At 43.0% G+C, this 14,074-nt stretch overlaps 1 protein-coding gene across 2 annotated transcripts; it reads right to left on the minus strand.

The window, feature by feature from the left end:
- Positions 1-1,907: 1,907 nt before the first annotated feature.
- Positions 1,908-13,808, minus strand: METTL21A (methyltransferase like 21A). Of its 2 annotated transcripts, none has more exons than XM_012661237.1 (4): positions 13,697-13,808; positions 12,620-12,795; positions 11,030-11,141; positions 1,908-2,605 (listed from the first exon to the last, which is right to left on the minus strand). In XM_012661237.1, the coding sequence occupies exons 2-4, from the start codon at positions 12,764-12,766 to the stop codon at positions 2,208-2,210; spliced, it is 657 nt and encodes a 218-aa protein (XP_012516691.1). In that variant the 5' UTR covers positions 12,767-12,795; positions 13,697-13,808; the 3' UTR covers positions 1,908-2,207. The 2 variants fall into 2 exon arrangements, with proteins under 2 accessions (XP_012516691.1, XP_012516693.1); XM_012661239.1 differs by lacking the exon at positions 13,697-13,808 and adding an exon at positions 13,586-13,638 and having other exon boundaries at positions 1,943-2,605.
- Positions 13,809-14,074: the final 266 nt, after the last annotated feature.

The following is a 14,074-nucleotide window of genomic DNA, read 5'->3' on the forward strand; positions in this document are numbered from 1 at the left end:
AGAAACTGAACTCTAACATATTGATTTCTAATAATATACCTAAATGGGACTGGCTTTTCATTACAGTGTTGGTGATATTGCCAGGCTTTTATTTCACTTGTTTTAAAAGATCTTCCATATATATTCATGGTGCAGTATTGGTATCTGATGGATTCAGTAAGCTATAGCTATTTCCATTTCATGTGCATTTATCAGCATTGTGCTGAACTAGTGCAGAATACTCACAATTTTTAATTGACCTTTATTAAAGGAAAGCTATTTTAAATATATGTAGAAAATAACAATGCATATTTTTACATCCAGTATATTCATAAAAGGGTTAAAAAGGTCTTGTTTTTAATGTTTTGTTAAAAAAAAAATCTATCTCTAGTATCAGATACCATATTGAGATTATAATATTCTTGCAGTCTAAATTTGTTTAAGCTATTGTTTAAGCTTTTATATTGTCAAAAAGATTTGTGTAACTTCATTCATAAAGTCTATCAAAGATAATCAAAGACAGACCGGGAGGGTATGGTGGTTCACACTGTAATCCTAGCACTCTGTGGGAGGCCGAGGCAGGAGGATCCCTTGAGGTCAGGAGTTTGAGACCAGCCTGAGCAAGAGCAAGACCCCATCTCTACTAAAAATAGAAAGAAATTAGCCGGGCAACTAAAAATAAAAAAAAAAAAAAATTAGCCGGGCATGGTGGCGTGTGCCTGTAGTCCCAGCTACTCAGGAGGATGAGGCAGGAGAATCGCTTAAGCCCAGGAGTTTGAGGTTCCTGTGAGCTAGGCTGATGCCACAGCACTCTAGCCCGGGCAACAGAGCAAGACTCTGTCTCAAAAAAAAGAAATAAAAAAATCATAAAACAATGTAGCAATTATTTAACCCAAAGGAGGTCAATACCCTCTAAATGGAATGTATCTTCTTCCTTATTTGTGTATGATACACCAGATACTGGGGAAGCAAACAATGGAAGAGGCAGAAGCATTCCTGGCCCTCGTGAGGCTCCCCGTCTACTGGGGATTCTGACACTGAATGATCAAATGCAACACAGAAGGAGCTTGTATTTGAGGAGCTGACCTCTCAGGGAGAGATGAGATTTAAAACTTTATTGACATCCTGTGCATTATAAAGAGGCAGGGAAAGCCTAGGAAATAAATACACAATAACATTTGAGAAAGGATAAAGCTGAAGGGGAAAACCATAGCTTTTGATTTAAAGATATCTATTCCAGTCTAAGATTTTAGGTGCTTTTAAAAAGTAACTAAAATTTTATTTTACTTATTCCTTTGTTTATATAACTAAACCTAAAATTAAGCCAAAAAGCATGATAGGAGACCTCAGAAAACCCATCCTATTCAAAACAACCAAAAATGTTTAAGACCTAAATGGGAGCCAGATACAGTGGTTCATGCCTGTAATCCTAGCACTCTGAGAGGCTGAGCAGGTGGATTGCTTGAGCTCAGGAGTTTAAGACCAGCCTGAACAAGAGCAAGACCCTGTCTCTACTAAAAATAGAAGAAAAAAAAATTAGCCAGACAACTAAAAATAGAAACAACAACAAAAATTAGCCGGGCGTGGTGGCTCACGCCTGCAGTCCCAGCTACTCAGGAGGCTGAGGCAGGAGGATTGCTTGAGCCCAGAAGTTTGAGGTTGCTGTGAGCTAGGCTGATGCCACGGCACTTGCCCGGGCAACAAAGTGAGACTCTGTCTCAGGGAAAAAAAAAAAAGACCTAAATGGGGCAAAAGATTTCAATAGCACAAGCAGTTCAAGGAATATATGTTAACTCTCTTTTTTTTACATCCAGAAAATTAGAAAACTGGGCTAAACATTATATATCTCAGAACATGCTTAAAATAATTTGCATGATTTAACCTCACCAAGATTACTAGTTTAAAGACAACTTTTTACCCGCCCTTCATATCATCAGTGAAAATTGTTTTTATCAAGAGGGAGTAGCGTGGTACACAAAAACAGCTTAAACCAAAATTTCATACTTTTCTTTAATGTTGAATTTCAGAGTGAGTAAAATATGACTAAAAATCACAGCAATGGGACAGAGGACTGGTTTGTTTTAAAACTGCACATGTTCTTTGTCCCCTGAAAGAACCTTTGGTTAGACTTTTTGTACAGTAAGCCATTTCATTAAATATGGTTAGAATCCCAGTTTAAGACCTTAATGGACACACTCAATAACAACATTCTTATAAATTATAGCCAATTATAAGTCCTCCCTCTGGTTTCTCTTCTGTGCTTTGTAGATATGTACATCTTTTTCAGGATCATAATGAACCTTACTCACAGTAAATTGCCTCTCCAGCATTGCTAAGAAGTTGTTATCCCGTTCATAGCGAATTCGGCAAGCTAAAAGGATCACGGAGTGATTGCTACAGAGATGTTCCAGTGTTTGAAGAAGATCTGTGAATGTTTCTTCTAAATATATGATATCAGCTCCAAGTATCAGGTCAAATTCTCCAGGTGAAAAACTCCCCAAATTTTGTCCCCAAGTCAGCTCCTTAACAACCACTTTGGATTGGATATGAGGAGGTAAGTTGGCTTGAACGTTTGATTTAAGAAATTCTAATGCTACTTTTCGATCCGTGATAGTCACATGAGCACCTACAATGTGGGACAAAGAAAAAGTATGTGCACATCAGTACAACTCTAATAGGTAGAGAAAGGATCAAGTTAAATGTAGAGTGTCTCTACATATTCCACCTGACATGTCGAGTATCAGTCTACATGGACAACTGCAACAGAACAATGACTACCGGCTCCTTCTGCACTGCCTGTTGGTAAACATGAACCTTTGATTTGCCTCTATGACAAACCTGCTATATGCTGAAGTTGTGCCTATAAACTGCAGAATTACCAAGTGACACAAACTGATGCTTCTGAATTCTGCAAGCAGAGCTGGCCCATACTTCTTCACTCATTAGGTCACAAGCTTAAGTCAGTAGACCTCGTGGTAAAATGAAATCCGAGAAGGAAAAATCTGGGAGCAGACTATAATTACAAAAATGACAAGATACCAAAAAACAGAAAAAGGCTGTTTTGTGGGGCTAAAGCTTAAAAAAGAATTAGGGAAGAGACAAATCAGCTCTAAGAAATCCCAGTCCACCTCTCCTTATGCTGTTATGAAGCAGCCAACCTGTATGTTTACATAATACATATATAATCATTGAAAAACTGTAAACTTAAAAATTAGTTATATTAAATTAATATAGGTTAAATGCTAGATCATGTTCTTTAAGTGCTAAGCTTCTACATACCGTGTAGAAAATTAATGGCAAAGTTTTGTTAATCTGTTTCTTGTGGGTTGTTGATGATGAACTAAAAGATTTAACTTTTTGAACCAATATGAATGAGAGAAGACTGATCTGTAGTTATCCTTAAGGTGAAGCAACCACATAAGGTTAAGTTTGATATACCTCTTCTATGTTGTAGGAACAATAGAACAAGTGTAATCCTGTTTAGTTTTGGTCCCAGAAGTTCTGAAATTTAAAATTATGTTTCATTCTTTCATAAAATTATTTCTCCCCTGCATCCTTCTTCAGTTGATAATCTTCATAGGTAATCCCCCCACAGGATGCCAGACCAGCTGCACTACACTATCTCAGCGGGAGCTTATACTTAAGTTGTCAGATTTTACAAGCCTGGACCTACCACTTCGACTGTTCATTGCTAGACAGTGTGTTGCCCAATGAGCAGAATTCAAAGATAGTTTTCATCTCTTCTGATGATAAAAATTGGAGACATCCTTTTCCTTGTTTGACTTAGAACTTTATCTCTGGATTTCTTAACAATCCAAAGAATGCTCTGTTGGCAATACTGGAGTGATCTAGTCTTTTATATATCACCTTGGTACTCATTTTAATAGCTCTTAGATATAAACCTTCTCTAATGTCTGTCCCAGGTATTTTGGAGGCTACTTCTAACTTATTTAGGTATCCCAGAAGTTCGAATAGGATCTTAATGCCAGTGGACCACTCCCCATAACATCCATCAATTCTACAAATACGAGTGGCTACCATCAGCCATGGGATAAAACCACTACCCTCATACAGCTTACATTCAAGTGAAGAGAAAGGCAATAAGATGTCTTTCAAAAAAACAGAATATACACTGTAATCCTAGCACTCTGGGAGGCCAAGGCAGGAGGATCGCTCGAGGTCAGGAGTTCGAGACCAGCCTGAGCAAGAGCAAGACCCTGTCTCTATTAAAAATAGAAAGAAATTAGCCAAACAACTAAAAATATATAGAAAAAATTAGCCAGGCATGGTGGTGCATGCCTGTAGTCCCAGCTACTCGGGAGGCTGAGGCAGGAGGATCGCTTGAGCCCAGGAGTTTGAGGTTGCTGTGAGCTAGGCTGACACCACGGCACTCTAGTCTGGGCAACAGAGTGAGACTCTGCCTCAAAAAAAAAAAAACCATAATATCCATATATTAGTTGGTGACATGCTAAAGAAAAAAATAAAGCAGGAAAGAGACATGAAACATCAGGAAGGGAGGCTGGTGTGAAATTTTAGGTCAGGTACGTAGGGAAGAGCTCACTGAGAAGGGGACTTAGGTAAAGGCGTGAAGGGAGTGAGGCAATAACCAAGTATACATCAAGGGGAAGAACATTCCTGGCAGACAGAAAAGCAAGTACAAAGTCCTGGTGGGGCAGGCAAGGAAGCTGGAGTGACTGGAACAGAGTGAGCAAGGAACAAAGTAGCAGGAGATGAGGTTAAAGTTATGGGAAGGGAGGCTGGTCATCTAGGGACCCATAGGTCATATAGGTCATGTTTTGAAACTGCTTTGGCTTTTACTGAGATAGGAAGCCACTGGAAATTGCTGAGGGGAAATATGAATGGGCTGACTTAGGTTCTAACAGAACCTCTGGCAGTGGAGCAAGACTACCACAATGATCCAGGTGAAGGATGCTCTGGCTTGCACCTTGCTGCAACATCCCCAGACACCCTCCACAAGCCAGCTCCCAAATGCAACCCACCGACAACTAACCACTTTCCTGGCTTTCATGGGTATCACTCCTTACTGTCCACTCCTGAACATTACAGCTTTGTTTATGGTTTGGTTTTGTTTTTGGTTTGGGGTTTCTTGGTGTTTTATTTGCTTAATTGGGGTTGGGGGTGCAGAGGATGCATTAACTCTATCATTTACTCTCTCAGTTTCCTTTCTATCTTTCTTTCCCTAGCAGTGTAGAGAAGAAACAGATCACGTGTCCTGTGGTTTCCCAGTCTGAATTTTGCTGACTGCATCGTTTGGGTGGTTTAGCAGTGCAGTAAGAAATGTCATTAGCTAAGAGTGAGGACAGAATGACTGGAGGTTTGAGAGAACAAAAATATAAAACAGTCACTCAGCAGAGTAAGACAGAAAGCAGAGTGTGACTGCCCAGCAGTATCAAGAGCCCCCTCGAGGTTCCTGATCATGAAATTATGGTGAGACTCCACAGCAGTCTTTCCTCCAGCCACGCTCAGCTGCACGGGCACAGGCCTGGGACAGGTGGAAAGCTGCAGTTAACCTGGGTTGTTTTTAGCCTAGTGAATAACAGGAAGCAAGGAAGGGCAGGGTGTTGATGGTATGTGAAGATGATGATAAAATGACTGCCCATGAGATTTATGCTGGGTAAGGAGGGAAGTGAGTCAATATTTAGTTTATAAAAAGACAATACAGCCTGCTGTCACTTAGTAATGGAAAAGGAACATGTAAACATGTCTCATCACTTTTAGTTTTGTAACACCTTAATTTTTGCAAACATTCAAGCACATACTATGTGCTAGAGATACAAAGATGAGCAAGGAAGTCCTTACTCAGAGCTCAGATTCTCATAAGGGAAAGACACAAACATTATTGTGATGCAATGTGGGAAGTAAAGTAACAGGAATACAGGTGTGCATAGGAAATCACGTGGTCACAAAGGAGAAATTCTTCAAGAGGAGCAGGGGTCAATCAAAAATTCCCAAAGAAAGGAAAATCTGAGCTTACACTTAAAAGATGTGGCATGAACCAAGGGAAAGCGGTGAAGAGAAGGCATTCAAGGCAGAAGAGACAGGCTGGAGCAGCATGCGTGCACAGGACCTTTGAGCAGTGCAGTCATGCTGAAGAAGAACAAGGCTGAAGAGGCGGGCAGGTGAGAGCACCACGCCTTGCTAAAAAGCCTGGGATTTAGCTTGCAGGCAGGTAGAGGGAAGGCAGAGAAATGTTTAAGCACAGGTCACCCCCTCGATTCTGCATTTTCAATGGGCCACTATGATGGCTATTGAGAAAGTGGGTTTGAGAAGACAGTGCAGAGACAGAAAAGTCAGGTGGGAGGGTGATATGATCACGCAGGCAACATGATGAGAGCTCAAGCCAGGCAGTGGCAATGGAAAGGGAGAAATGGATTCAAGAAGTAGTTAAAAGATAGAATCAGCAGAGGAGGTGGGAGGTAGAGGGGGAGTCAAGGAGTTGGCATGGGTGACTACTTGGACAGTGATACCAACTCAGAACAAAGGAGGAAGAATGAGTTTGGAAAGCATTCAAGAAGAGTGCGGGTTTAAACATGTATTGTTTGAGGTGGTGGGAAATAGCCGGGTAGAGATATCCAGCTTTCAGTTAAACACACAAGTCAAGAGTTCAGCAGAGATTTGCACTAGAATTACAGAAAAGTAAAAGACACTATCTTTCTGAGCATTATATTTTAAAATAGTGGTTCCCAGGGTAGGCTGGCCATCAAATCACATGGAAAGCTCTTAAAATCCAGATTCCCTGACTCCAGCCCAACTTACAGAATCCTATCTCCAAGATGGACTATTTTTCTTCTATGAATACAGTAATCCCCTCTCACCTGCAGGGGATACATCCCAAGACCTCTAGTGGATGGCTGAACCACAGATAGTACCAAACTCTATATATACTATGTTTTGTCCTGTATACATATACCTGTGGTACAGTTTAATTTACAAATTAGGCACAGTAAGAGATTAACAATAACTAATAATAAAACAGAATTATAACAATATACTATAATAAAAGTTATGTGAATGTGTACGCTCACTCTCTCTCTCAAAATATCTTCTTGCACTGTACTCACCTATTATATTTTCAGACCGACGCAGACTACGGGTGACTGAAGCCGTGGAAAGCGACCATGGAGAAGTAGTTCCTAACCAAAATCCATTAGTTTTGTGACCTTGGTTAAGTTACTTACCCTCCATTAAGCCTTCATTTCACTACTTTTTTTCTTTTCAAGGTCCCACTCTGTCAGCCAGCCTAGAGTGCAGTTGCATCACTGTATCTCGCTACAACCTCAAACTCCTGGGCTCAAGCATCCTCCTGCCTCAGCCTCCCAAAGTGCTAGGATTACAGGCATGAGCTACCATGCCCCGCCCATTTCACCACTTGAAGAGAATTCTAAGCCAGACAGGTCTCCTTATTATGCAGGGTCACTGTGAGAATGAGAGACCGCAAATGCACAGCCCTCAGAACATAGGAACTGCTCAGGAATTAGCAGCTGGTTTTTCTTTCTTTTCCTCCCATCTTGCTATGAATACCACTGAAAGCTGTTTGGTTTTTTTTTAACAGTAAAGTCTTATCACCCTATATTAATGTCTGCATAGCACCACTTTTTGGCTTTTTTCTTTACCACTCCCCTCCCCTGATCAGACTTAGAATGTAAGCTTCTTGTGACACCTGCCTTCCTGTTCACTGCTCTGCCTGTAGCAATTTGCCAGGCACGTGGAAGATGCTCCCTGAATTTAGGAATAAATGACTAAGTTTACGAAAAACAAAAACACTTTTTAAAAGATAACAATCAATCCCTTTCTGACACTTCAAAATCACTATGTGTTTTAGTTCTCACTGTTTCTATTTTATTTTTTAGTTATTTTTTAGGATATAGGGTCTCACTCTGTCGCCCAGACTGGAACGCAGTGGTGCGATCACAGCTCACTGCAACCTCAAACTCCTGCATTCAAGCATCTTCCTGCTTCAGCCTCCAGAGTCGCTGGGATTACAGGCATGAGCCACCACACCTAACTCTGTTTTAAAGAGATTAACTTTTCCCTACCCTCAGATTTCAGCATCAAAACTTCTCCAGCCTAATACTTTGTAATAACAACGAACAGTGAATATGAAAATCATATAGTAGCAGAGAAATGCTTATGACATAATGTTAAATAAATCATTATATATGTATGTGTATACAGATATACACATATATATTACCATAATTATAACCATGATTAATACAGAGAAAAAAGAATGGAAGGAAATATACACCAAAATGATAATTGCAATTATGTTGCAGAGTCATAAATAATTAGAATCACTGGTGGGTTTTTCCTTCTCCTTTAGACTGCTTTTAGGTTTGTTTTGTAATAGAATTACATCAGGTTTTTAACAAAACTATTAATTTTCATGATTTTTTCAAAAAGGCTGCAATCTAGTTTGTTCATCTCTTATTCCAAACTATTTGAATGTCTAATGCATGGCGAGTGCTATACAAGAGCCAAGGACACACAGAAGGAGCTTTGGTCCCATTTCTCAAGAGCCTCAGCCTGCCAGCAGAGACAGACCCATGAAAAAATGGCCTATAACAAAATGTAACAAAGCTGGGATAGAGGTGGGAGCATTCCAGACACTACAGGAAAAGAAAGAAGGCAGTGATTAATCCTTTTTCAGGGTGGGGCAGGAAAGGACAGTGAAGCTGGGCTGTGAAGCACACATCTCCTAATCACAACAACACTGTGTGCTGTTCTGTTGTTCTAGACCACTCCCAGAACCAACCAAGTCTTTTGTGGCAACAGCTAACTAATCCCTCAGTCTGGGATGGTACTTGAAATAACTTATCATGACTTTCCCAAACACAGATGTCCGGATTTCTAGATCAGAAAAAGTATTCAGAATAGCAATCAACACTCACGGAGCATTTCCTTTGTGTCAGTCAATGAGCTAACAGATTTCTATACACAGTCTCACTGGATCCTCACTGTGGAATAAATACTATTATTATCCCCATTTTACAGATGGGGCAATCAAAGTTTAGAGGTTAAGCAACTTGCCCAAGGTCACACAGCTACCAAGAGTTAAAAGATGTATCCAAACCAATTGTAACTAGACCTATGCACTTTACCACAGTAACAAGTCTCTACACCAGCCAATGAAGTTTTGCATGGAGCCCTTGTTCTCAGGAGGTACAGAAGAAACCTCATTTCCCCTTCTAGTTAACTCTTCTCATATCAGCAGAAAGGGAAGTTGGTATCATAGAAGGGAAAATACTTGGGCTGCCATGTCTGGCAAGCCTGGTTTTGAATCCCAGATCTCCACTGATCAGGACTTCAGAAAGTGGGATTCTCCCAGAATGGCAGTTTTATTTGAAAATGAAAATTAAAAATAATACCTAACATACAAGGGGAATTTATAAGGCTTGCCTGAGGAGAGTAAAAGGCAGCGTACCAGCAAGGGCCTCCTGAACAATGACTTAAGTGGTGTGGCTGTAGACAAACGGAAACCTAAATCAATTTATGTATACTTCTAACCACCACCCCTGCCTGTGCTCCCCATGAGATTTTGGAAAGCAACACCTAAGCAAAAAAAGGAATACTGAAAAAGAAAAGAGTTCCCATTCCTGCTGGTAAAGTTGGCTTGAAAAAATTAAATAAAAAATAAAAGAATGAGTTCCCAGAAAAAAAGCAGAACAAAAGAGGGGCTTTAGCAGGTCACAGAATACCTGTAGACAATGTGGTGAGTTCAAAATGCTCTGGAATCCCAGATCCTGACTACCAAAGTGTGGTCCGAGAACCAGCAGTGTAGGCGTCACCACTGGGAGCTTGTTAGAATGCAAGCTCTCACACAGCAGCTCACACCTGTAGTCCCAGCGACTTGGGAGGCTGAGGCAGGAAGATCACCTGAGGTCAGGAGTTTGAGACCAGCCTGGGCAACATAGCCAGACCTCATCTCTACAAAAACTTTTTAAGTAATAGCCAAGTATAGTGGTGCACACCGGCAGTCCTAGCTACTTGGGAGGCTGAGGCAGGATTGTTTGAGCCCAGGGGTTCCAGGCTGCAGTAAGCTGTGATTACACCACTGAATCCCCACCTGAGCTACAGAACAAGACCCTGTTTCTAAAAATATTTTTTTTAAATAAAAAAAGAAATACAGGCTCTCAGACACCACTCCAGACCCACTGAATCATAATCTTCACTTTCACAAGAGCTCCAGGTGACAATATTGAAGTGATTGATGAATATTATATATGGCATCTCGGAAGCTGATCTATCCTCATCACTGAATAGTTTGAACAGTATGAGTCAGTTGTAGAAAGGAGTCAACAGTGAATAATAAAATAATAATGAAACTCAAAAATGCTCTAGGCCTGAATTAATGTCTGCAAATCAAATGTTAAAATGACAAAACTTGAAATGAATTTAAAACTGTACACTATTAATATAATTTTTTATTTTATCTATTCTTGAGATGGGGTCTTGCTATGTTGCCCAGACTGGACTCAAACCCCGGGCTCAAGTGATCCTCCTGCCTCAGCCTCTCAAGTAGCTGGAACTGCAGGTGTATACCACCACACTTGGCTAATACAAATTTTTAATATAAGCTGCCAGTACAAGCTATAGTGGGGCCAACACTCCCTAGCAGGGAAAAACCAGCAAAGTTTCCTCAGCAATGAAGAAAAGAGACTATCTGCTCTATCTACTTCACAGGGTTAAATCCAAAGCACATTAAAGTATAAAAAACTATATACCTGGATAAGATTATCTTTGAAACCAAAGCCACCTTAAGATCTTACCATTGGCATCACAGAATTGAAGGGGGCAAAGCAGTCTCCCATGAGCAATATAAATAACAGGACGAGAGGGAGAGAGAAATTAGCCTGTCAGCCTTACTGGAGTTAGGGGAACTGTAGCTGGCCCACAACACATCAGCACAGGGGGAAGAAAATAACCCAGTAAGGTGAAAACCAACAATGGGTTTCATGCTAAGAAAACAGCAAATATACCTCTCAACAAATTCTGCTCACTAAGGAGTGAGCCAATGCATCACACTCACCCAGCAGGGCAGCCACTATGCCCACCAGTCCCGTGCCAGCTCCCAGCTCCACAGCAGAGCAGCCCCTGAGCTCCACGGCTCCCATCTCCAGATATGTGGAAAGAACGATGGCCTGAGTCAAAACAGTGTGATTATGATTAAGGTCAATGAGCGCGTTAGGAGCTGCAAGGTTCAGGTCAGCTATACGTGGGCAGGAAGAGACCACACACACACTCCCCTCTCCCACTGCAAGGTTCGATTCCCAGCTTAACGAAACACAGGAACTCAGCTGCTGCTGTGAGATAACCTCCCCAAGCAAGCACAGACACAGCACATCCAACGTCCCCCAGCAGTGGGCAAGGACAGTGCCCACACAAGATGGGGTCCTGCTGAATCTGGAACGTTTAATTTTTTACTGTCGCGGCACTTTTACACTTGAGGTTCACAAAACTATTCTGGAAGAACTAACATGAACAATCTCCGATTCTGTTTAAGGGACTGTCCAGGTCCTAAACCAAGCTCAGGCCAGCAAGGCCACAACTTCACCCAGAGGGAAAAATCGGTGCAGTGCCCGAGGTTCCCTGAGCTGCATCACTCTTGGCCACTGCCCACTGGGGGCCCTCACCATATGTCTTGGACAGAAGAAAGTAAATTTTGGCCACAATTTTGGATACTTGATGTGTGAGTTAGCATTTGCTTAAAATTCTATAAAAAGAATTGTATAATGTTACTTTTTTTTACTGTAATTTATTTTTCATAGCCACTTGAGTATAATTGGCAACTTCTCTCTTGGTGAGCATTCAAGAGGCTTCCTATTCCTCATTATTATTTATCTTTATTGTTACAGGAATAGCTTTCATATAGTTACATTGGACTGGATTCCTAGAAGTGGTATCACTAAGTTAGAATATATTAAGATTTTTATTCCTGTTTCTCTAATACAAGGCTAAAACTGCCTAACTGTATTTGTGCCAATCATTCGTTCAACATAAATGAGCTCCCACTGAGTCCTAGGCGTGGCACCAGATGCTGAGGGCACAAGTCACTATTCTCAAGCAGACAGAACAGTGCTGAGAGAGGAAGAAGTAAAAAAGCAATAATAACTTTGCGACTATTACAACTATGGAAAACCTGAAAAGCACATGATCTTCATTTTGGGCTTTGTCATTTACAATACTTTTTGGCAGTATTTTAAAAAGAATAACTCAATGAAGTGTCCAAAGCAGTCAGGGGCTCCTGCTGTCCTTCAGATCTTCTCTCTTACCCACTGGGTAATGACAGGCAAGTCATTAAGTTTCCTCAGCTTTCATTCACTCACCTTTAAAATGCAATCTATCGGGGCAGGGGTTGGGGACGGGAGCATGGGGAGTGTTAGTAAGGGATAGGGGTTTGGGGGTGGCATCGACAATTAAAAGGTTTTAACATTGAAGTGGTGATAGTTTCACTACTCTGTAAACTGTATTTTTAAAACCCCCATTGAACTATGCCTTTAAATAGGTGAAGTATATGGTATGTGAATTATATCTCAGTAAAGTCGTTAAAAAAAAAAATAAAGATCAGTCTTATAAGGAAATGTGGACATTTTCAGAGGGCCCCGCAAGGCTTACTTACCGCATCCCAAACCACTGCTGCGACTCCCAGTTGCCTCCAGTCCTGCCGGATCTGGATCCTGTGATTTGCGAAGGAGAAGGTGGCAAGAGGCTTGTGGAACGTCTGCAACCCCACTCCCGCTGTCTCCTCATAGGGCACCAGGGCCATTGTACCTACATCCGGCCCTCCGCTCAGACCTGTTGTGCAAAAGAATCCTGGGTGATGCTCTGGCCAGAAATGCTATTTAAGGTTTTTTTACAAGTTCAAACGAAGAAGAAAAACACGTCGGGAAGCCTTTGTCTAATTCCTTTTTCATGGCTCTTCCTCAGAGTCTTACGGGAAGTGAGATTTGGTTCTGAATTTGGACCAATGGATGTCTTTGGGCAAAAAAGCCCACAGTGTTTTGACTCCTGCAGGAGGCCCTACACACTGCACCGTTATCACTCGATGAATCCGGAGCTGCATAACGGGAAGAGCAGTGGTGGTGACGGCTGAGGGGCCCGGGACAGCCGGAGAAAAGTAGCGCTTTCTAAACTGCGGGGACCGGCCTGGACCGCAGCAGCAGCCCGCCGAGCAGCTCGGGTTCTTTTGTTATTGTTTTGGTCCATGGTGCGTCCTGTAGTGACAACAACGGAACTGAATCTGCACTTAGACTGTGTATTATTAAAGGTTTGATTATCCTGCCTTTTGACACCAGCCACAAAGATACGCTGTTCCATCTCCTCGAGACTGGAAGTGAACGACACTGGTGGATTCCGAGTGGCTCGCGGGGGGCCCGGGGAGGACTCGGCGTCCGCAGCTTGGAGGCCTCCCCGAAGCCCCCAAACCTAAGCCCCACCCGCCCCGCTAAAGGGCCGACAGGTGCGCCCTTCCTTCCCGTGGGCCCCAGGGCTCCGGCAACCTGCCGGGGTGGGAGCGGGAGACTGGGGGAGGGGATGCCCACAAAACCCTTCAGGCCCCCCCGACCGTGCGGGGCGCCCGCGGTACCCCGAGAGCGCCGTGAGTCTCTCTGCGGAAGGCCGAAGGTGCACCCGGCTCGCCCCCGAAGCGGGGCCAGCGAGACACGGGTGCCCAAGGCGCCGCCACGCCAGTACTTACGGCTCCGGACGCGGCCTGCGTCGTGCGTGCGCTACGCTTTCCCTGCCCCGGGCTGGCTACGGAAACCACCGGCCTTAAAAAGCCGGAGAGCCAGGAGGCTGACGGCTCCGGCTGGGAGCACGCGTTTCCGGTGTTCTCGCGCGGCGGAGGGCTAGCGAGGCGTCCCTGCGTGGGGTCCCTCGGGTATACTGGCGACCCAGTCCGTTGCCCCGGCCACCGAGGGAAGCGTTGTGGGGGGCGGGGGTGGGAGCGAAAAGCCGAGCAGCCGGTGGGTGCGCAGAGGGGGCGTGGGGCGCTCTGGCGACGGGTGCGAGGCAGAGTCACCAGCCCCGCGCTGGATATGCTCTTGTGCCGGTTCCGCTTTTCCCTGTGCTCGTT

The sequence above is a fragment of the Propithecus coquereli genome, unplaced genomic scaffold (assembly GCF_000956105.1).
Source record: "Propithecus coquereli isolate 6110/MARCELLA unplaced genomic scaffold, Pcoq_1.0 Scaffold70, whole genome shotgun sequence".
Classification (NCBI taxonomy): domain Eukaryota; kingdom Metazoa; phylum Chordata; class Mammalia; order Primates; family Indriidae; genus Propithecus; species Propithecus coquereli.